The 24,531-nt window shown below is 37.7% G+C and overlaps 1 protein-coding gene across 1 annotated transcript in view; it reads left to right on the top strand.

Annotated features, from left to right (window-relative positions):
* Positions 1-24,531, top strand: part of LOC128655852 (uncharacterized) — a 148,174-nt gene that overhangs the window by 6,988 nt on the left and 116,655 nt on the right. Inside the window, exon 2 of the mRNA XM_053709419.1 lies at positions 1,083-1,321. Within this exon, the coding sequence (XP_053565394.1) occupies positions 1,083-1,321 (239 nt within the window). The remainder of the gene's footprint in view (positions 1-1,082; positions 1,322-24,531) is intronic.

The following is a 24,531-nucleotide window of genomic DNA, read 5'->3' on the forward strand; positions in this document are numbered from 1 at the left end:
TCATTGTCATTAGTATACTGTGACCCTACCAGAGACTGAACCCATAAACACGTCACTGTCATTAGTACACTGTGACCCTACCAGAGACTGAACCCATAAACACGTCACTGTCATTAGTACACTGTGACCCTACCAGAGACTGAGCCCATAAACATGTCACTGTCATTAGTACACTGTGACCCTACCAGAGACTGAACCCATAAACATGTCACTGTCATTAGTACACTGTGACCCTACCAGAGACTGAACCCATAAACAAGTCACTGTCATTAGTACTCTGTGACCCTACCAGAGACTGAACCCATAAACACGTCATTGTCATTAGTACTCTGTGACCCTACCAGAGACTGAACCCATAACCATGTCACTGTCATTAGTACACTGTGACCCTACCAGAGACTGAACCCATAAACACGTCACTGTCATTAGTATACTGTGACCCTACCAGAGACTGAACCCATAAACACGTCACTGTCATTAGTACACTGTGACCCTACCAGAGACTGAACCCATAAACACGTCACTGTCATTAGTACACTGTGACCCTACCAGAGACTGACCCCATAAACACGTCACTGTCATTAGTACACTGTGACCCTACGAGAGACTGAACCCATAAACACGTCACTGTCATTAGTACACTGTGACCCTACCAGAGACTGAGCCCATAAACATGTCACTGTCATTAGTACACTGTGACCCTACCAGAGACTGACCCCATAAACACGTCACTGTCATTAGTACACTGTGACCCTACGAGAGACTGAACCCATAAACACGTCACTGTCATTAGTACACTGTGACCCTACGAGAGACTGAACCCATAAACACGTCACTGTCATTAGTACACTGTGACCCTACCAGAGACTGACCCCATAAACACGTCATTGTCATTAGTACTCTGTGACCCTACCAGAGACTGACCCCATAAACACGTCACTGTCATTAGTACACTTTGGCTCACATGTTCCTTATCTAGTTTTAGATAAGACACACTTTTGCTGACTACGGGGTAGGTGAGTGCCTTTTTGCATCTGACTGTATGAATTATTGATATTTCTTTCTTTTGCTTCTATGATCAGAAGAGAACACACCTGATGCTGCTCCTTACAGTGACTGCAGCAGCACCAAGCATACACCTAGCAAGCGATTTTGTGTCGGCAGCAAGCTCAGTGCCCCCAGGGGCTGCTCTCCATCACAAATACATAAATGTAATGTCACGAGCAGCCAGAGTCATATCATTAAGCAGGAGTGGGATCCAAAGCCTGTTAACTCAGCAGCAGAGGAGAATATCGAAGATAAAAGTTTCCTACAGGGCCCGGTATGTACTGGAGGAATTAATGCTACTTGTATGAGAGCAGTGTTTTAATTACTCAGAAATGTGTGTGTTGTGCTGACTGAACCTTATAGACCGTAACGCGACTGTACTTTATAGACCGTAACACGACTGTACCTTATAGACCGTAACACGATTGTACCTTATAGACCGTAACACGACTGTACCTTATAGACCGTAACACGACTGTACCTTATAGACCCTAACACGACTGTACCTTATAGACCCTAACACGACTGTACCTTATAGACCCTAACACGACTGTACCTTATAGACCGTAACACGACTGTACCTTATAGACCGTAACACGACTGTACCTTATAGACCGTAACACGACTGTACCTTATAGACCGTAACACGACTGTACCTTATAGACCCTAACACGACTGTACCTTATAGACCGTAACACGACTGTACCTTATAGACCGTAACACGACTGTACCTTATAGACCGTAACACGACTGTACTTTATAGACCGTAACACGACTGTACCTTATAGACCGTAACACGACTGTACCTTATAGACCGTAACACGACTGTACCTTATAGTCAGTAACACGACTGTACCTTATAGTCAGTAACACGACTGTACCTTATAGTCAGTAACGTGACTGTACCTTATAGTCAGTAACGTGACTGTACCTTATAGTCAGTAACGTGACTGTACCTTATAGTCAGTAACGTGACTGTACCTTATAGTCAGTAACGTGACTGTACCTTATAGTCAGTAACGTGACTGTACCTTATAGTCAGTAACGTGACTGTACCTTATAGTCAGTAACGTGACTGTACCTTATAGTCAGTAACGTGACTGTACCTTATAGTCAGTAACGTGACTGTACCTTATAGTCAGTAACGTGACTGTACCTTATAGTCAGTAACGTGACTGTACCTTATAGTCAGTAACGTGACTGTACCTTATAGTCAGTAACGTGACTGTACCTTATAGTCAGTAACGTGACTGTACCTTATAGTCAGTAACGTGACTGTACCTTATAGTCAGTAACGTGACTGTACCTTATAGTCAGTAACGTGACTGTACCTTATAGTCAGTAACGTGACTGTACCTTATAGTCAGTAACGTGACTGTACCTTATAGTCAGTAACGTGACTGTACCTTATAGTCAGTAACGTGACTGTACCTTATAGTCAGTAACGTGACTGTACCTTATAGTCAGTAACGTGACTGTACCTTATAGTCAGTAACGTGACTGTACCTTTATGGTCAGTAACGTGACTGTACCTTATGGTCAGTAACGTGACTGTACCTTATCATCAGTAATGTGACTGTACCTTATAATAAGTAACGCAACTGTACTTTATCATCAGTAACGCAACTGTACCTTATCATCAGTAATGCGACTGTACCTTATCAGTAATATGACTGTACCTTATAATAGGTAACACAACTGTATCTTATCATCAGTAATGTGACTGTATCTTATCATCAGTAATGTGACTGTACCTTATCAGTAATATGACTGTACCTTATAATAGGTAACACAACTGTATCTTATCATCAGTAATGTGACTGTACCTTATCATCAGTAATGCGACTGTACCTTATCAGTAATATGACTTTACCTTATAATAGGTAACACAACTGTATCTTATCATCAGTAATGTGACTGTATCTTATCATCAGTAATGTGACTGTATCTTATCATCAGTAAAGTAACTGTACCTTATAGTCAGTAAAGTGACTGTACCATATCATCAGTAAAGTGACTGTACCTTATAGTCAGTAATGTGACTGTACCTTATCAGTAATGTGACTGTACTTTATTATCAGTAATATGACTGTACCTTATCATCAGTAACACGACTGTACCTTATAGTAACGCGACTGTACCTTATAGTCAGTAACGCGACTGTACCTTATAGTCAGTAACGTGACTGTACCTTATAGTCAGTAACGTGACTGTACCTTATAGTCAGTAACGTGACTGTACCTTATAGTCAGTAACGTGACTGTACCTTATAGTCAGTAACGTGACTGTACCTTATAGTCAGTAACGTGACTGTACCTTTATGGTCAGTAACGTGACTGTACCTTATGGTCAGTAACGTGACTGTACCTTATCATCAGTAATGTGACTGTACCTTATAATAAGTAACGCAACTGTACTTTATCATCAGTAACGCAACTGTACCTTATCATCAGTAATGCGACTGTACCTTATCAGTAATATGACTGTACCTTATAATAGGTAACACAACTGTATCTTATCATCAGTAATGTGACTGTATCTTATCATCAGTAATGTGACTGTATCTTATCATCAGTAAAGTAACTGTACCTTATAGTCAGTAAAGTGACTGTACCATATCATCAGTAAAGTGACTGTACCTTATAGTCAGTAATGTGACTGTACCTTATCAGTAATGTGACTGTACTTTATTATCAGTAATATGACTGTACCTTATCATCAGTAACACGACTGTACCTTATAGTAACGCGACTGTACCTTATAGTCAGTAACGCGACTGTACCTTATAGTCAGTAACGTGACTGTACCTTATAGTCAGTAACGTGACTGTACCTTATAGTCAGTAACGTGACTGTACCTTATAGTCAGTAACGTGACTGTACCTTATAGTCAGTAACGTGACTGTACCTTATAGTCAGTAACGTGACTGTACCTTTATGGTCAGTAACGTGACTGTACCTTATGGTCAGTAACGTGACTGTACCTTATCATCAGTAATGTGACTGTACCTTATAATAAGTAACGCAACTGTACTTTATCATCAGTAACGCAACTGTACCTTATCATCAGTAATGCGACTGTACCTTATCAGTAATATGACTGTACCTTATAATAGGTAACACAACTGTATCTTATCATCAGTAATGTGACTGTATCTTATCATCAGTAATGTGACTGTATCTTATCATCAGTAAAGTAACTGTACCTTATAGTCAGTAAAGTGACTGTACCATATCATCAGTAAAGTGACTGTACCTTATAGTCAGTAATGTGACTGTACCTTATCAGTAATGTGACTGTACTTTATTATCAGTAATATGACTGTACCTTATCATCAGTAACACGACTGTACCTTATAGTAACGCGACTGTACCTTATAGTCAGTAACGCGACTGTACCTTATAGTCAGTAACGTGACTGTACCTTATAGTCAGTAACGTGACTGTACCTTATAGTCAGTAACGTGACTGTACCTTATAGTCAGTAACGTGACTGTACCTTATAGTCAGTAACGTGACTGTACCTTATAGTCAGTAACGTGACTGTACCTTATAGTCAGTAACGTGACTGTACCTTTATGGTCAGTAACGTGACTGTACCTTATGGTCAGTAACGTGACTGTACCTTATCATCAGTAATGTGACTGTACCTTATAATAAGTAACGCAACTGTACTTTATCATCAGTAACGCAACTGTACCTTATCATCAGTAATGCGACTGTACCTTATCAGTAATATGACTGTACCTTATAATAGGTAACACAACTGTATCTTATCATCAGTAATGTGACTGTATCTTATCATCAGTAATGTGACTGTATCTTATCATCAGTAATGTGACTGTATCTTATCATCAGTAAAGTAACTGTACCTTATAGTCAGTAAAGTGACTGTACCATATCATCAGTAAAGTGACTGTACCTTATAGTCAGTAATGTGACTGTACCTTATCAGTAATGTGACTGTAGTTTATTATCAGTAATATGACTGTACCTTATCATCAGTAACACGACTGTACCTTATAGTAACGCGACTGTACCTTATAGTAACGCGACTGTACCTTATAGTCAGTAACGCGACTGTACCTTATAGTCAGTAACGCGACTGTACCTTATCATTAATGTGACTGCTGTACCTTATCAGCAACGGGACTGTACCTTATAATAAGTAACGCAACTGTACTTTATCATCAGTAATGTGACTGTACCTTATCAGTAATGTGACTGTACCTTATCAGTAACGCGACTGTACCTTATAATAAGTAACGCAACTGTACTTTATCATCAGTAATGTGACTGTGCCTTATCAGTAATGTGACTGTATCTTATCATCAGTAAAGTGACTGTACCTTATAGTCAGTAAAGTGACTGTACCATATCATCAGTAAAGTGACTGTACCTTATAGTCAGTAATGTGACTGTACCTTATCAGTAATGTGACTGTACTTTATTATCAGTAATGTGACTGTACCTTATCAGTAATGTGACTGTACCTTATCAGTAATGTGACTGTACCTTATCATCAGTAACACGACTGTACCTTATAGTAACGCGACTGTACCTTATAGTCAGTAACACGACTGTACCTTATAGTCAGTAACGCGACTGTATCTTATCATTAATGTGACTGCTGTACCTTATCAGCAACGGGACTGTACCTTATAATAAGTAACGCAACTGTACTTTATCATCAGTAATGTGACTGTACCTTATCAGTAATGTGACTGTACCTTATCAGTAACGCAACTGTACCTTATCAGTAATGTGACTGTACCTTATAATAAGTAACGCAACTGTACTTTATCATCAGTAATATGACTGTACCTTATCAGTAATGTGACCGTACCTTATCAGTAATGTGACTGAATCTTATCATGACATAAGTAATGCGACTGTACCTTATCAGTAATCTGACTGTACCTTATAATAAGTAACGCAACTGTACTTTTTCATCAGTAATGTGACTGTGCCTTATCAGTAATGGGACTGTATCTTATCATCAGTAAAGTGACATTACCTTATAGTCAGTAATGTGACTGTACCATATCATCAGTAAAGTGACTGTACCTTATAGTCAGTAATTTGACTGTACCTTATCAGTAATGTGACTGTACTTTATTATCATCAGTAATGTGAATGTACCTTATCAGTAATGTGACTGTACCTTATCATCAGTAACACGACTGTACCTTATAGTAAGTAACGCGACTGTACCTTCTAGTCAGTAACGCGACTGTATCTTATCATTAATGTGACTGCTGTACCTTATCAGCAAGGGGACTGTACCTTATAATAAGTAACGCAACTGTACTTTATCATCAGTAATGTGACTGTACCTTATCATCAGTAATGTGACTGAACCTTATCATGACATAAGTAACGCGACTGTACCTTATCAGTAATGTGACTGTACCTTTTTATAAAAAGTAACGCAACTGTACTTTATCATCAGTAACACGACTGTGCCTTATAGTCAGTAACGCGACTGTGCCTTATAGTCAGTAACGCGACTGTACCTTATAGTCAGTAACGCGACTGTATCTTATCATTAATGTGACTGCTGTACCTTATCAGCAACGGGACTGTACCTTATAATAAGTAACGCAACTGTACTTTATCATCAGTAATATGACTGTACCTTATCAGTAATGTGACTGTACCTTATCAGTAATGTGACTGAACCTTATCATGACATAAGTAATGCGACTGTACCTTTTTATAAAAAGTAACGCAACTGTACTTTATCATTAGTAATTTGACTGTACACTTTCATCAGTTACGTGACTGTACCCTATCATCAGTAATGTGACTGTACCCTATCATCAGTAATGTGACTGTACCTTATCAGTAATGTAACTGTACCGTATCATCAGTAATGTGACTGTACCTTATCATCAGTAATGTGACTGTACCTTATAGTCAGTAATGTGACTGTACCGTATCATCAGTAATGTGACTGTACCGTATCGTCAGTAATGTGACTGTACCTTATCGTCCGTAATGTGACTGTACCTTATCGTCCGTAATGTGACTGTACCTTATCGTCCGTAATGTGACTGTACCGTATCATCAGTAATGTGACTGTACCGTATCATGAGTAATGTGACTGTACCTTATAGTCATGTCAGTATATGGCCAGGTTATAATACAATATATTTAATAATTATTCTTTAAAATAAACCCCCAATAAAAAAATGCATATACTAAGACAATAAAATTAATATAAATTCCTGAATTCTTTTTATTAGTTAATATTTATAAACACATTGAAATATATTTGTAGGAACCAGATTATGAATCAATACTATACATGTTTAAAACTATTAAAATATGCTATGCAAATCTCATAATCGTTGCCTTATTCACAATAGTCTATCAAATCAGAGTTGCATTTAAAATACCACAATGAGACCAAGATATAAGCTACTAACATTCAAACAGTACAATCAGCTATATAGCTACAATTGATTCTAATACAATTCTAATTAGGACACTTAAAGTGCATATATTCTTAATGTAAACAATCGCCTTAAATGCCCATTTATCTAAGCTGAAATAAATTCTTAGTTACTTATAATTAAAACCAATTCTAAGATATATATATCTATATTTTGCAAAGATAACTTACTTAGCATACAAAAGACAAACTTAACACTATACGGGACTATGAAACACAAGTTTAAAAATACTGAGTGCCCCTTTAAATCTATTAACTACAATTTGACTATTGTCTTACCAATTACCTTTGTTTAAAATATTAAAAATTAGAACAATCATACATCACCAGTTTGAACCAAATTGTAGTTCAATCTCCCAAAAACTTCTTTGTTTATCCAATTCGCCTCAGAATACCAAAACTGAGTTTTTGCATGTGGAAAAGAAAGGTAGCTATTATGCCTTTTGTAACTGTATGTAACGCAGCCAAATTTTTATCAGTCACAGTTTAGTACACAGCCAGCCAGCCAGCCACAGTATCAGCAAAAGTTAGCGAGAGTTAGCCCGTTTCTCTCTCTCTCTCTCTATGCTTGGGGTTAAATCATCTGCTATAGCCCCACCCCTTTTTGTTTTGTACCATCATTGGCAAATTGGATAGGCACAACGGAAGCTTGTCTCGGATTGGTTATCTGGGAAGCATCTCTCTGATTGGTCCTAGGCAATGCATGGTTACTATGGAAACGCATCTTTTAACAGTCAAATCTTTTGGCTGTAATATTGGATTTTGGCCATGGCAACACTGGGGGAAGCATGTTAAACAAACAGCAATACAGTCATAACATTCATTTACTGCTAATCCAATTATCTCCCTATATAATGATTATTTAATAATACTATTGCATTAATAAATTTATCTTGTTAGCATTTATATTTCATTTAGCATTATACTGTCCTCCCAGCTCACTACCTGTCCCCTCGACCCCATCCCCTCACAGCTACTCCCCTCCCTCTCTTCTACCCTCACTCCCATACTCACACACATTTTCAACCTCTCCCTCAGCACTGGTATATTTCCCTCATCTCTAAAACATGCACTGGTCACACCTATCCTCAAAAAACCTTCCCTCGATCCAACCTCCCCTTCCAATTACCGCCCTATTTCCCTACTCCATCTTGCCTCAAAGCTCCTCGAAAAGCTAGTTTACGCACGTCTATCCCATTTCCTTACACTAAACTCTCTTCTTGACCCACTTCAATCTAGATTTTGTTCCCATCACTCTACAGAGACAGCAATTGTCAAGGTTACCAATGACCTACTTACAGCAAAATCCAAAGGCAACTTCTCTCTGCTTATCCTCCTTGACCTGTCTGCAGCCTTTGACACTGTTGACCACCCTCTTCTGCTCCAAACCCTCCAATCCTTCGGCATCTGTGACACAGCTCTCTCGTGGTTCTCTTCCTATCTGACTAACCGTACATTTAGTGTAGCCTTCTCCGGAGCATCCTCTGCCCCGTTACCACTTTCTGTTGGGGTACCTCAAGGCTCTGTCCTTGGTCCCCTTCTCTTCTCAATCTACACGTCGTCACTAGGTTCCTTAATAAAGTCCCATGGGTTTCAATACCATTTGTATGCCGATGACACCAAAATCTACCTCTCTGCACCAGACCTACCTCCTTCCTTACTATCCCGTGTCACTAACTGTCTTTCTCACATCTCATCTTGGATGTCCTCTCACTACCTTGAGCTAAATCTCTCCAAAACTGAACTCCTTATTTTTCCCCCTTCTTCCAATGTCTCCACCCCCAAAATTTCTATAACTGTTGATAATTCCATCATTACCCCTACCCCGCACGCCCGATGTCTTGGGGTCACTCTTGACTCAGATCTTTCCTTCACTCCTCACATTCAGTCCTTGGCTAAAGCCTGCCGCTTCCACCTTAAAAACATCGCTAAAATTAGACATTTCCTTACACAAGATACAACCAAGATTTTAATCCACTCTCTCGTCCTTTCCTGCCTCGACTACTGCAACTCCGTCCTCTCTGGTCTACCTAGCTGCCGCATAGCTCCTTTACAATCCATTATAAATGCCTCTGCCAGGCTCATCTTCCTTACTCGTCGCTCTTCATCTGCTGCACCTCTCTGCCAATCCCTTCACTTGCCTCTAGGATTAAACATCAAATCCTCACCCTGACATATAAAGCTCTAAACTGCACTGCTCCCCCTACATCTCAGAACTTGTCTCTAGATACTCTCCCTCCCGTCCCCTTCGATCAGCTCAGGATCTCCTCCTCTCCTCCTCTCTTGTTACTTCCTCACATTGCCGTTTACAGGACTTCTCCAGACTGGCCCCCATCTTGTGGAATTCCCTGCCTTGCTCCATAAGACTCTCCCCTAGTTTTAACAGCTTCAAGCACTCCCTAAAAACTCTACTATTCAGGGATGCATACAACCAACACTAACCTTTCCTAACTCCACTGCTTTCCCTTTGAACCCCTTAGAGTGTAAGCCTATGGGCCCAGCTGTTTACAGATCGCTTCATAAGAGCTGACTACAACAGTGAAACTCTCGGCAGGGCCCTCTACCCACTTGACCCCTACAAAAGCTATCCTGTACACCGACTATGTTTACAGCGCTGCGGAATCTGTTGGCGCTCTACAAATACCTGATGATAATGATAATAATAATAATAATAATAAGCATAACAGAAATTTTACAATTTTATATCAAACATCAATATTTTATAGTCAAATCACATCAAAGTAATTCCTATACATTCATTATATTATATTTTTAAGAGATGTATTTAAAGGTTCATAAACATTTAGTGCATAACCATATGATATGACTTAGGTCATCCCATGCAGGCAATCCTGTATTTTTCATCTTTTAGCTCCATCTGGAAGATAGAAAAAACCCCAATATGTTATATATATTAATAAAAAAAAAAAAAAAATGGGATTATCACAATTGCCATTTAATCCATTACAAATTTGAATTGTATTCCATATATATATATATATATATATATATATATATTTAATACAGTCTGAGGCATACATTTAATATGTTGTCTGAATATATCTACATATATATATATACATATATTCATTTCTATGCTTCTAAGATACAGAGGTTAAGACCAATGTTCCCTCTAATTTTTTTTCCGTGCGTGCAATTATTTTTTTCTGTGTGCGGGCTTGATACCACTTGTGTGCGCCACTATATATATATATATATATATATATATATATATATATGGATAATGATATATATATATATATATATATATATACACATACACACACACACACACTACATACATACATGTACAGTTTATCTGGGGGACTGTAAATGCCCAGTATGCATATATCAGCAAGTAATCACAGTATGCGAATACAACCAGGGCTGGCTCAAGACATTGTGCTACCTGGGTCCGATAATGAAATTACGCCCCCCCCCCCACCACCACCACTTAAAGGGATATGAAACCCAATTTTTTTTTTCTTTCATCATTCTGGTGTGATTTTAATCAACTTTCCATTATACTTCTATTTTCTAATTGTTTTGTTCTCTTGGTATCCTTTGTTCAAAAGGATACCTAGGTAGGCCAAAGAGCTGCTGATTTGTAGTTGCACATATACGCCCCATAATATTGGCTCACCTGGTGTTCAGCTAGCTCCCAGCAGTGCATTGCTACTTCTTCAACAAAGGATACCAAGTAAATTAAGTAAATTAGACAAAAGAAGTAAATTGTATGTGTGTATATATATATATATATATATATATATTACTATTAGACTGGCATGTCCTTTAAATAAAATCAAACAATATTATTAATAAAAGATGTGTTGCATGGGACAAAAGCAGAACATGTTTTAAAACAAATCAGGTAGATCAGTCAAAATGAATGAAGTAATTTCTTAAATCCTTAAACATAAGGCAAATAAACAACTGATCACAATATAACGCCTCATTTTACCCTTTATTTCTGATTATAGAATATTGCCCTAACACAGAGCAGGTCAGATGGGATCACACAGTTAAAAAAAAACTTTCAGAAGAGGTCTGAATATTGGACACCTTTTAAAGTGTTTACTGATTGTAATACTAGTATAGATTAAGCACTTTAAGGTGTACAATAATTTAAATGTTGGGAGTTACATGCATATAATAATGGTTAAGACAGTTATATAAAATGTCAGATAAAATTTTAGCGGACAAAAATATAATATAAGAAGTAATCTAGTCCATCTATGACCCTAGGTCTGACCCCTGTTCTGACACTGTCAATGTAAGGTCTGTGCTCTGTCAGAAACATTATAGGATGTAAACTGACTCACAGAACAAGAGACAGGCTACCACTTCACTCACCTCTCTCTACCGTTGCGCAGGAGGGAAAGCCAGAAATGCCACATGATCACTCAGGAATGTGGTGGGTATGTAGTTGTAGCAGAAGAGGGGTTTGGGGTTTTTATTATTATTGTCAAGTAGCAGCAGCTTAACCCTTCATGATGTAGCTCTCCTTTAGGAAGTCACACTAACACCCCCTCCCTCCCCCATGAATAGCTTACACTCGGCAGGGCTGTAACACTGTCAGGCTCCCTGCGTGAAATAAGAGACTGAGCACAGATGAAAGAATAGCATCTCTCTGTATTGCTTCCCTGCTCTATGTATACAGTGCTCTGCAGGTGTGAATAAACACTAATACCGGACCTGATTTAAACTCTATGCTCCTGTCAGCCCCTGTATAACTGACAGCAGTGGACCACTAAATAAACGATTGCCTGATTTAAACTCTATGCTCCTGTCAGCCCCTGTATAACTGACAGCAGTGGACCACTAAATAAACGATTGCCTGATTTAAACTCTATGCTCCTGTCAGCCCCTGTATAACTGACAGCAGTGGACCACTAAATAAACGATTGCCTGATTTAAACTCTATGCTCCTGTCAGCCCCTGTATAACTGACAGCAGTGGACCACTAAATAAACGATTACCTGATTTAAACTCTATGCTCCTGTCAGCCCCTGTATAACTGACAGCAGTGGACCACTAAATAAACGATTGCCTGATTTAAACTCTATGCTCCTGTCAGCCCCTGTATAACTGACAGCAGTGGACCACTAAATAAACGATTGCCTGATTTAAACTCTATGCTCCTGTCAGCCCCTGTATAACTGACAGCAGTGGACCACTAAATAAACGATTGCCTGATTTAAACTCTATGCTCCTGTCAGCCCCTGTATAACTGACAGCAGTGGACCACTAAATAAACGATTACCTGATTTAAACTCTATGCTCCTGTCAGCCCCTGTATAACTGACAGCAGTGGACCACTAAATAAACGATTGCCTGATTTAAACTCTATGCTCCTGTCAGCCCCTGTATAACTGACAGCAGTGGACCACTAAATAAACGATTACCTGATTTAAACTCTATGCTCCTGTCAGCCCCTGTATAACTGACAGCAGTGGACCACTAAATAAACGATTACCTGATTTAAACTCTATGCTCCTGTCAGCCCCTGTATAACTGACAGCAGTGGACCACTAAATAAACGATTGCCTGATTTAAACTTAATGCTCCTGTCAGCCCCTGTATAACTGACAGCAGTGGACCACTAAATAAACGATTGCCTGATTTAAACTTAATGCTCCTGTCAGCCCCTGTATAACTGACAGCAGTGGACCACTAAATAAACAATTACCTGATTTAAACTCTATGCTCCTGTCAGCCCCTGTATAACTGACAGCAGTGGACCACTAAATAAACGATTACCTGATTTAAACTCTATGCTCCTGTCAGCCCCTGTATAACTGACAGCAGTGGACCACTAAATAAACGATTGCCTGATTTAAACTCTATGCTCCTGTCAGCCCCTGTATAACTGACAGCAGTGGACCACTAAATAAACGATTACCTGATTTAAACTCTATGCTCCTGTCAGCCCCTGTATAACTGACAGCAGTGGACCACTAAATAAACGATTGCCTGATTTAAACTTAATGCTCCTGTCAGCCCCTGTATAACTGACAGCAGTGGACCACTAAATAAACGATTGCCTGATTTTTTTAGTTTCTACAAAGATGCAGCCTTCTTCTCCACCCTGCCACCTCCTTTCCATGCTTGCTAGCCCCTTCTTCTTCACAGAAGGAAACACGTGTGGAAAGAGGGAGGCTAGAGGGGAGCAGGCTGCAAGTAATTGGTGGTTAGGGTTTAGTAGTGAATTAATCACTCACGCTGCTAGCACACATTATTGGCCAAATTTTAAGACACTGATGCCCAGTAATTAGAAAGAAAATAAAATTACTGTGTTACTGCTGCAACACGGTTATCGGCTTCTCTAAGTTTGCGCCCCCCTGCTGGGTTGCCACTGCCCTTACGCCTTTGCCTAGTTGGCCTTAAACAAATGCTAGCCCTGGAAGCATGACATCTTACTGGAGCTGCCTGTTAGGGGAAGGGGTGGGCTGAGACTGAGATTGTAAGAAAGGGGTGGCTTGGGACTGAGTCTGACTCTCAGTTACCGATAGTCAGGGCTGGCTCAAGACATTGTGCTGCCTGGGTCCGAGAATGAAATGACGCCCCCAATAGTAAAATTACTGACTAACATATTACCCACTAGCCTGAACACCCCCCCCCCCGCTTCCTAAGCCTGCCTGCATGTAACCAATGGTTATGCACAATTGTGCAATAAGTGGGAAGAAAGTTCGAATTATGGGCTTGTTCCACCTTGAATGTCACCACTGACTGGCTCTGTTTCTTTGTACATGATAAGGTTATGCTGCTGGGAGCCTGCAACTTACCCCACAAATTGAAAAAAGGGGTGAATAATCCCCAACTTACTCCCAATATCTTCCCCCAAAAGGAGAAATAAATGCGACTTCTAACTTACCACAAGCACTCCTATTCAGGAGCTAAAACCCACAATATAAGGTTAAACTGCTAACAATTTTTTTTAAAAATACAATGCATAAAACCAGTTCATTTTTGCATAGTTAATGCATGTGTAAGAGGCACCTGGGACATATATATATAAATAAAATAGAGTTAATATGATATTCAAAATATATGATAAGACATGTATATATACTAATAACTTTAAAAGCTAGACAAACACCATGCTTTTAACTTTCTGTAGAATGCATGACAATTCATACAAACGTCACATGGATTTTGGGCACAAGCATTCAGTGCTTAATGCATTCAGAATGTTTATTGTTTAAAAATATAGCTAATGCCTTAATTACACATTCCCCAGTTTTGCTTAACCAACACGGTTATATTAATACACTTTTTACCTCTCTGATTGACTTGTATCTAAACCTCTGCAGACTGACCCTCATTTCAGTTCTTTTAACAGACTTCCATTTTAGCCAATCAGTGCTGATGCATAAATAACTCCACGTGAGTGAGCACAATGTTATCTATAGGGCATATATGAACAAGCACGGTCTAGCTGTGTAAAAATGTCAAAATGCACTGAGATAAGAGGCAGCCTTCAGTGGCTTTGAAAATAGCATACAAGCCTCCTAGGTTTAGCTTTCAACAAAGAATATCAAGAGAACAAAGCAAAGTTGATGATAAAAGTAAAAGGTAAAGTTGTTTAAAATGACATGCCCTATCTGAATCATAAAAGTTTAAATTTTACTAGACTGTCCCTGTAATATTTAAGAAAACAACAAAAAAAGGGTGGGTGGGACTGATGTATAGCCTATACCTTCTTTGAGAGAAATTTTAGACAAAGTTTAAAATTAAAAATAAACAAAAAAAACAACATACACACTACACAAACATAGTGCAACGTAGGTACTGTTTTGTAGAAGGAAACAGACTTATTTTACTTTTATTTACTGTGGTGCAGCTGGTCTCTAACTTCATTTAGTTCTGCTGAAATTTAGCAAATCTACCAAGTCCCCACACCCCCCTTTCCCCAATATTTCAAAGCCGCCTGTTTAATAAAGTAAAAGGATTCGTTAAAACTGCCGTTCTGTAGCAGGAGATGAATGTATGTACCTGTCATTCTGCAGTTATCTAAGCACGCAGTGGAGAGGGGTCAGAAAAGGAATTTTATAAAATAAACAAATGTCGCTCATGCAGTAGCTGTCCTCTCCGTTTTGAAAGCTCAGCCCCCACTGAAATTTTCAATGCTACCTTCGGCAGGGGAGTTATTTAGCTTACTGTCAATCTGTAGCTACCACTGTAATGCTCTACTGGCAGAAGAACAGCTGCGATCCCTGCACTGGTCACTGCTTGCTAAGAGCGCTATACCTTGGTCCCTGAAGTGCCGCTCCTGTGCATAATGATTCCTAAATGGAGGAGGACAGGAGCATTCTGAGTATCACTGTTTTTGAGAGATTTTTTTTGTTGTTGCTTTGAGGGACAGATTATTATCTTCAACTGTGCTCAGCAGTATACAGTACACTCACTTCCGGTCTGGTTATCACAGTAACCTTAGTCAGTCACTAAAATGCCTCCCTTTGTAAAGTGCCGCCTGGGCTGTTGGACCCACTTGGTCCCATGAATGAGCCGGCCCTGCCGATAGTTACGCTCCCCCTCCCTCCCCATGCAATCATGCTGATAACGCAGCCCAGGGCATGAGGAGAGACAGAGCTAACCCAGGACAGCAGTTGTGATCTCACCATATCTGACAGTGACAGACTCAGTCACTGAACTGCCGCCCCCTCTTAAGTGCCGCCTGGGTCCGTTAGACCCACTTTGTCCCATCATTAAGCCAGCCCTGAATACAACCCATTAGCAAAAATGTAGAACTAATTTGCCAAGTGCCGCCTACACTGCGCATTGGACCCAGCAATCTGTCACTCATCTAGCCTGATTCTGTGTTCCTGTATACAGCGCTGCTGCCAGCACTGAGCTAATGTAATTTTAAGCTGAGTACATTAGCTCGGTGCTGGCAGCAGCGCTGTATACAGGAACACAGAATCAGGCTAGATGAGTGACACATTGCTGGGTCCAATGCGCAGTGCAGGCGGCACTTGGCAAATTAGTTCTACAGGCATTTTCCTCTCTCTGCTTCTGCTCACAGCTGGTGCTGCGCGGCCTGATATTCTGCCTGCGCTACACCAGAAGGGAAGGTGCGCGGCCACGCAGCCGCGCACCTTAGAGGGAACATTGGTTAAGACATGTTAAAATCTTAACTCTAGGGGTAATTAACAAGTCTATGCTAATCACTATACAGTCAGAATTTTACTTGTTTATCTGGCTTTATGCCCAGAATGTTGTCTCCATACATTCCATGATGTGTGCTGGCCTGGTAGACCATCAGGCCCCTGTTTGCTACGCCCTGGGCTCAGGGCTGTAAGCTTCAAAAGCTATGTTAATCAGGAAAAAGTGTCTCATATCTGATTTCATATACTGAGTATACAGCTAATATAGATTGACCATCTCTTATTGAAGTTTTTGCCTTTGAATTGTTCAATGGTCCTATCCTAATTCAAGCTATAAACCTCTGCTCTCCTTCAAGATAACTTTGACAACATTTCTTTTAAGTGACTTTGTGACCCATCCTGTGTAATTAACAGACTGGGGGGAGGGTTGAATTTTGGTCAGTCAAAGCATTTAATGTCTTATAAATGAATAAATCATTTGGTGCTGATAGCCAAATATATAATAATATATATATTAATCTTCACATATACCTTGACAGTCAGTAATGTGACTGAACCTTATAGTCAGTAATATGACTGTACCTTATAGTCAGTAATGTGACTGTACCTTATCAGTAATGTGACTGTACCTTATAGTCAGTAATGTGACTGTACCTTATAGTCAGTAATTTGACTGAACCTTATAGTCAGTAATGTGACTGTACCGTATCATCAGTAATGTGACTGTACCTTATCAGTAATGTGACTGTACCGTATCAGTAATGTGACTGTACCGTATCATCAGTAATGTGACTGTACCGTATCATCAGTAATGTGACTGTACCGTATCATCAGTAATGTGACTGTACCGTATCATCAGTAATGTGACTGTACCTTATCATCAGTAATGTGACTGTACCGTATCAGTAATGTGACTGTACCTTATCATCAGTAATATGACTGTTTTTAGACACACCAAATTTGACTAGGGCACCATAAAGGCAAGCTCCTCTTGTTGTTCTATTATATTTCAAAGGTATATATTTACCCTAATTTTAATATTTCACAAATTAGAGGAGTGGTGCTAGCATTAATTTCATTATCCAAAAGTATGTGAAACTAAGTTCCACACAAAGAAAATGCTTAGATAGCACTCTGTGCCCAGACTATTACAAGGGCAGAAAAAACTAAAATATAACCTTTTATTAATTCATTTTAAAAGATGGGTAACATACAATATTAAAATCCCTATCATGAGCAATGGGGCTGTTGTGATATATCTTGTCTCTTACGTTACTTCTATCTGGCCCTATATTATTGTCCTTAATGTAATAGAGACAATATAATGATACAATTAGTCGTTATATATCTTTATCAGTTTGGTAGCAACTATTGTTAATTGAGTCTAATAGTATTGGAACTTGTCTCCACTGAAATGGTTTGAATTATATCCTATAACCTGGTATAAGTTCCAATACTTATAATAAAAAGTGGAATTTTTTTAGTCCTGAAGTAGTTTATGGACACCAATTAGTATAGTGGTTGTTATAATCTTGGCTGAGATGTTCATATAATATAATCCTGCTATAATTTAGAATTTGTATGAAAGATGATTTAGATGTTTGTAACTATCACAATATTTTAATGTTAATACTATGTTGGTTTCATGTATGGGGTGTTTAGTCAATTTGTGTGGGTTGTATACACATATGTATTTGAAATTGGCTCAGAAGTTAGCTTCCTTTGGGTAGTAGATATTTATCCTGAAAAGACACGCCACTAGGAAAATATGTATTTGTGCTTAGTGATCACTTTATACTGGTCCGCTCTGTTTACCATCGTTATTTAATCCCATGACTTCTATATATTTGAAATAAGCTGTTACCAAATGACCCACAATTCTCTGATTGTCTATTATTATTATTAGCTTTTAACGGCTTCTATGTTACAGACCACTTTGTAATCTTGTTATAATTTGCAACCAAAGTTCATCAAATCCTTCTCAGAATTATTTAATTTACAATCCAAAGTCATAAAAATTATTCTCAAAGTAATCTCTGTATTTGGCTTGGTATAAACTATACTTCTATAGTTTGTCACATATTATCAACTAATTGCGTAACTATGTTGCTGTGTGGTTATCTTTTCCAAGTTCCGTTTAACTCCTCTTATATTTCAAGCTATTTCATATGACCAATTGTTAGCTTATAAGGCTTGTATTACTAACATGTTCTATTTGACCAAATTATCTTAGTAGTTCAAATGGTCACATACCTACATTATTTCCCTGGCTACAATAGAACCACTAATGTTATCAACCCTGTTTACAGCCCTACAAATCGGCAGTTTCAACAACCACCCAACTCTGCAAATCTGCAGCCGGACCGCCACCCAAATATATAGGGCTATTGCCGGTTGATATTGTAAAATTGGGATTATCCTAAGTTATGAAGGTATAATCTATATTTTATTAAAGACACAGAGACGATTATTTTGCATTCTCTTTCTTTACTATTAAAATGCAGTTATTTAAAGTATAGATAAAAATACAACAAACTGTCAAATTTAAAAAGTAGACAGTAAACAAATAATAAATCAGTGACCAATAAGGATAGAGAACTGATTAAATTAAAACCACATAACCAATCAGATTGAATATGAGTCTTATAAACTGTCCAAAATACAGCAATACATCCTCTTTCTTTGAAACTGAAGAAGGAAACAGAAGATCCAACATGAAGAAATAACTCCAAACGAACAGGAAGCAGAAAACCATGAAGAGAAGAAGCTTGACGAGAAAAATCATCCATGATGAAAACTCCAACTTGACTGGAAGGATAGAACTGGAAGGATAGAAAAACAACTGGAAAACTGTTGAAGATGTGGAGAACTTGATAGAAGATCTGACTTTTTCCGAAGATGTGAAGGAACAAAGCCTCTTAGGAGAATATCCTTATTATTGGTTGATAACTGAAATAAATATACAATTCATGTTAAAATATAATAAAACAAATCAAGGGTGGGAAAAAATATATATAACAATATACAACAGAGGAGGGAAAATAATCGTCTGTGTCTTTAATAAAATCTAGATTATACCTTCATAATTTAGGATAATCCCAATTTTATTACAAGACCAGAGACTCATATTTTGCTAGTTTAAAGCAACTAACAAAATAAATTAAGCGAGGCATGTTCAATGGGTTTAAAATAAAATTGTTTGAAAATAGAATCAGAAGACCAGTCAGCTGCATCCAAAATTTGTTGAAGGGTAGCAGCCTTCAAAAATGCTTTAGAAGCGGCTGATCCTCTAACACAGTGAGCGGAAAAAGAAACATCAATACCTGCTTCACTCATAACCCATTTAACCCACCTGGCTATAGAAGTAGAAGAGACAGGATGATGAGGAGGAATAAAAGATAGCAAAAGTTGATTAGAGGAAGAAGAACGAAAAGAAGTTCTGCGTTCATACTCTTTGAGACATACAACCACACAAAGAAGAGGTTCTGAAGGTAAATAAGGATAGAAAATAGAAGTAGAAAAAGATTTAGTTCTTTTAGAAATAAAGAAAGTAACACCTTCAGGAGTAAAACGTTTAGAATCAAAATCTAAAGCTCTGACATCAGACACTATATTGTCCATTCTGAGTAAAATGGACACAGGCAAAGAATCTTTTACAAAACTTTTGACTGCAAAAGAGCCTGCCAAAAGTTCTAAGCAGTTGATGTGAAAATGTTTTTCTTCTGAAGACCATTTTCCTCCCGTGATTGAAGGACCACAACGAGCTCCCCAACCCGTAAGACTGGCATCGGATTCTATAATTAAATCCGGAGATTTCCCAAAAATGTCTCTCCCGTTCCAAGCTTCTATATGAGAAAGCCACCATGAAAGTTCCTCTTTGACTTCCGATGAAAGAGGAATGAGATGGGAATAAGACAAACCTTTCTGAAGGTGAAAATTTTTTAGACGTTGAAGTTCCCTGTAATGAAGAGGAGCAGGAAAAATAGCCTGAATAGAGGATGAAAGTAACCCAACTATTCTGGCTATAGTCCTGATGGGAACTAAAGACAAAGAAAGAGTTTTTGAAATCTCTTTCTTGATATTCACAATTTTTCTCTGGGAAGGCTTAAAGTAGATTTCATTGTATCTATTAGAAAACCCAAAAAGGTTAGAGATTTGGTTGGAGAAAGAACAGATTTCTCTTTGTTGACTAAAAAACCCAAATTTTCTAAAATATAGATAGTAAGGTTGAGTTGAGAATTCAAAACAACTGAATTTTGATTCATAATCAAAATATTGTCTAAATAGATGATAAGATGAACACCCCAAAGACGAAGCCAAGTAATTATAGGTTTCATCAATTTGGTGAAAATCCAAGGGGCTGAGGATAATCCGAAAGGCATGCAAGTAAATCTCCAGATTTTTCCTTCCCAATTGAAGGAGAGAAATTTCCTGTGATCTAGAGCTACCGGAACCGTGAGATAAGCATCTGTCAAATCTAATCTGACTAAGAAATCGTTTTCTAGAAGACAATCTCTGAGAAGATGAATACCTTCCATTTTGAAATGTTGATAAACCATGAAGGCATTTAGAGATCTTAAATTTATAAAAGGGTGAAATTTACCATTTTTCTTTTTCACTAGGAAAAGATTGCTGAAAAAACAATTTTGAAGATCTGAAACTGGTTCTATTGCTTGTTTTTCTATTAAATTTAGAATTTCATTTTGAACCAAAATGTTGTCTGAAACAGAAAATTTTATTGGAAATGGAAGAGATTTTGAACTGGAGGAGAAATAAAATCTATAAAAAGACCTGAAACCGTCTGAAGGACCCATTGATCTGAAGTTATTAACTTCCAATTTTGAGCAAAAAGAGATAATCTGCCTCCTACTAAGTTTTGGAAAGAATTCTGAGAAGGAGGAAAATAAAAGTTTACCTTGAGATGGGCGAGATCTTTGCCTCGAACGTTGGAGTCTAGGATTCCAAAATCTTCCTCTGGATGGGAAGAAATTTGAGGAAATTGGATTTTGAAATGATCTTTGTGAATTAAATTGCTGGTTGGTAAATTGAGACCTGTTTGGATATGAGGCACGGCCAGGAAAGTGGCCTCTACCTTTCCCAGCCTGTTCAGAAAAACGTTCTTGATGAAAAATCTTTTTCATAGATGTACGAACTTTATTCAGATTAGAGAAGGTATTTACATAACTGTTAAGTTCCTTAATAAATGTGTCTCCAAATAAAAGGCCATTAGTATCTGTATGAATTTCATTAATTGCGAAATCACACACCTTGGGGTCGATACGTCTAAGTATGTTTCGTCTGCGTTCAGTATACATGGCAGAGTTGGCGTTACCCAGAAAACTGAGCATCCTCTGAAGCCATTCTCTGACTATAACCAGATCAAACAAGGAATTGTCATATACAGCTTGTTCCGATAAATCAAATAGCTTAGCTAAAGGACCAATAGTGTCAAGCATTTTGTCTTGACAAATTTTCCAAGCACGGTCCATGCCTTTCTTTAACTTAAAACCTGGAGACCCTATCAATTTTAAAATTTTTGGATCTACTTCAGGTGTAATACTAGCGTTGTTAGGAAGAATATGTCTGGGGCATTCTGCCCTCATCTTATTTCTAGAGTCCCTCTTTAAGGGTTGACGTAACTGGTAATCAATGAATTCCGCAATATCAGATGAAGGGCACCACTCCACAGATCTAGGGTGGTGCAGATCATCTGCATTAAACCTAGGATTTCCTAGGCAATCAAAAAATTTAACTTTTGAAGAATCTAAATGTTTAGATTTTTTTAAGAGCTTTTTTAAATTTTTTAATCTTCGGAGAGGCCGAAGAATTATCTGAAGAATTAGACATATAATTTTCAGATTTATTAGAATCCAAAGAGGAATCAGAATTAACTTCAGTATCAGAAATCTCAGATTCATCATCATTGGCCAAAGCCTCTCCCATAAGTAACCTCTTGGGAGTAGAGGGAATTGCAGGTGTTTTCCTTCCTTTCCTGCCAGGAACAACAGAACCAGAGACAATCTGGCGAGATTTCTGGAGTAATTTTTTACTTGTTTTAATGCCACTTGAAATAGGCCTTTTTCTTTTTAAAGTCTTTTTATTTGATTTATCAATTAATAAAGAAATCTTTTCAAGCATAGAATTCATTGATGTGTCAATCATCTTTTGAACACCCTCTGAATTAAGAGGATTCAAATCTGAAGATTGAGACATAATTAAAAATATAAAAAACAATTTAAGATAAATATAAATTTAAAATGAACTAATAAAAATTAATTAAACAGTAACAAATAAATTTTAAGAATATCAATTAATTTTTTTTATATATATTGACCCCAAGAATGTGGTCTAACAAAAACAATGGAAGAAAAGAAAAACTTAAAATTATTTAGAAGAAATAATTAATATGGCCAAAAGATGGAGACAAAGACCATCAAAAGGAACAATATGCTAAAAACTAGAGGATATAAATAGACTATGAGCAGCGTAATCAAAGTGAAACAAAGTAACAGCACTCCGACATGCAACAGCTGATTGTCGGAATGAGGGCGGGAGAAAGAAAAACTAACTGCGCATTAACAGGGAAAAGGGCTGCGCATGCGCAATGAGACCAACAAAGTCAAGATGGACGTCGGACCAGTGCTGCATAACGCAGCAGGGGAAAAAATAAACAAACAAAGCAAAGGATGCTTCAAAATCGGCGAAATCAATAGGAAAAGAAAACCGGAAGGGGATATAAGCATAAGTATAAAAAGAACAGTTAAATGAAACCAACGAAAAAATCGATAAACAACTAATAAATAAAAAACAAAATAAAAAACAAAATGTACATCTAAAAGATAATTGACAAAAGACAATAATAAAATTTTTAATATAAACCCCCAATGAAAACAACAATAAACTTTATAATATAACAATATTATAAGCAATACTTATCTTTCAGATGCAGTAAAAGAAAGAGGATGTATTGCTGTATTTTGGATAGTTTATAGGACTCATATTCAATCTGATTGGTTATGTGGTTTTAATTTAATCAGTTCTCTATCCTTATTGGTCACTGATTTATTATTTGTTTACTGTCTACTTTTTAACTTTGACAGTTTGTTGTATTTTTATCTATACTTTAAATAACTGCATTTTAATAGTAAAGAAAGAGAATGCAAAATATGAGTCTCTGGTCTTGTAATAAAATCTTTAGATGTTATTTGCATCTAATGTTATCAGGTCTGTTCAAATAACAGCAACTTGATTCTTGACTCCTGTAATTGCACTATGACTGATAGTATATCTGATTAATTCAACACAACATTGCTCTGATATTTAAAATAACAATTGGGACCCCATCGTCCCGTGCAAACCCCCCAACGCGTTTCGCCAGTAACTTTGACTTTTTTAAAGGCGGCAAGCCGCCGAGTTTTAAAATATTTATACAGTTCTGACGTTAAAAGTTCCGCCCCTCCTGAACAATGATTGGATCTTGTTAGTTGTCTGTCTATCTAGGATAGCCTTCTGGGATTCTCTTATGTTGCGTGATTTCATTTAAGGTGGGCTTGTTTCTTATTATTGTTTTGTAGTGTTTTTCCATTTTTAATCTGAATAGTCTACCAGTTATTTCACTTTCAATAAGGAGGAATTAAGGTGGATTTAATTCTCCCAGTTATCAATTATACAATTTTACTAATATGTCTGTAATCATCATATGTTAATACATATAATCCGCCATATGTTTTACTTGCTTTCAAAGGGGAATTATATTTTATGTAGTCAGAGGTATTCTTAGGATACTAATGCTTTCACTATGTAGCAATCCATAAAGGGTTGCTACTTAAGTATAACTATGATATTGTATATATAGTTATAATAACGTTTGCTTAGTGTTGGACACTTGCCTTCATTATAACCTTTTATAGATGATCTTTAG

Source organism: Bombina bombina, chromosome 4 (assembly GCF_027579735.1).
Source record: "Bombina bombina isolate aBomBom1 chromosome 4, aBomBom1.pri, whole genome shotgun sequence".
NCBI lineage: Eukaryota > Metazoa > Chordata > Amphibia > Anura > Bombinatoridae > Bombina > Bombina bombina.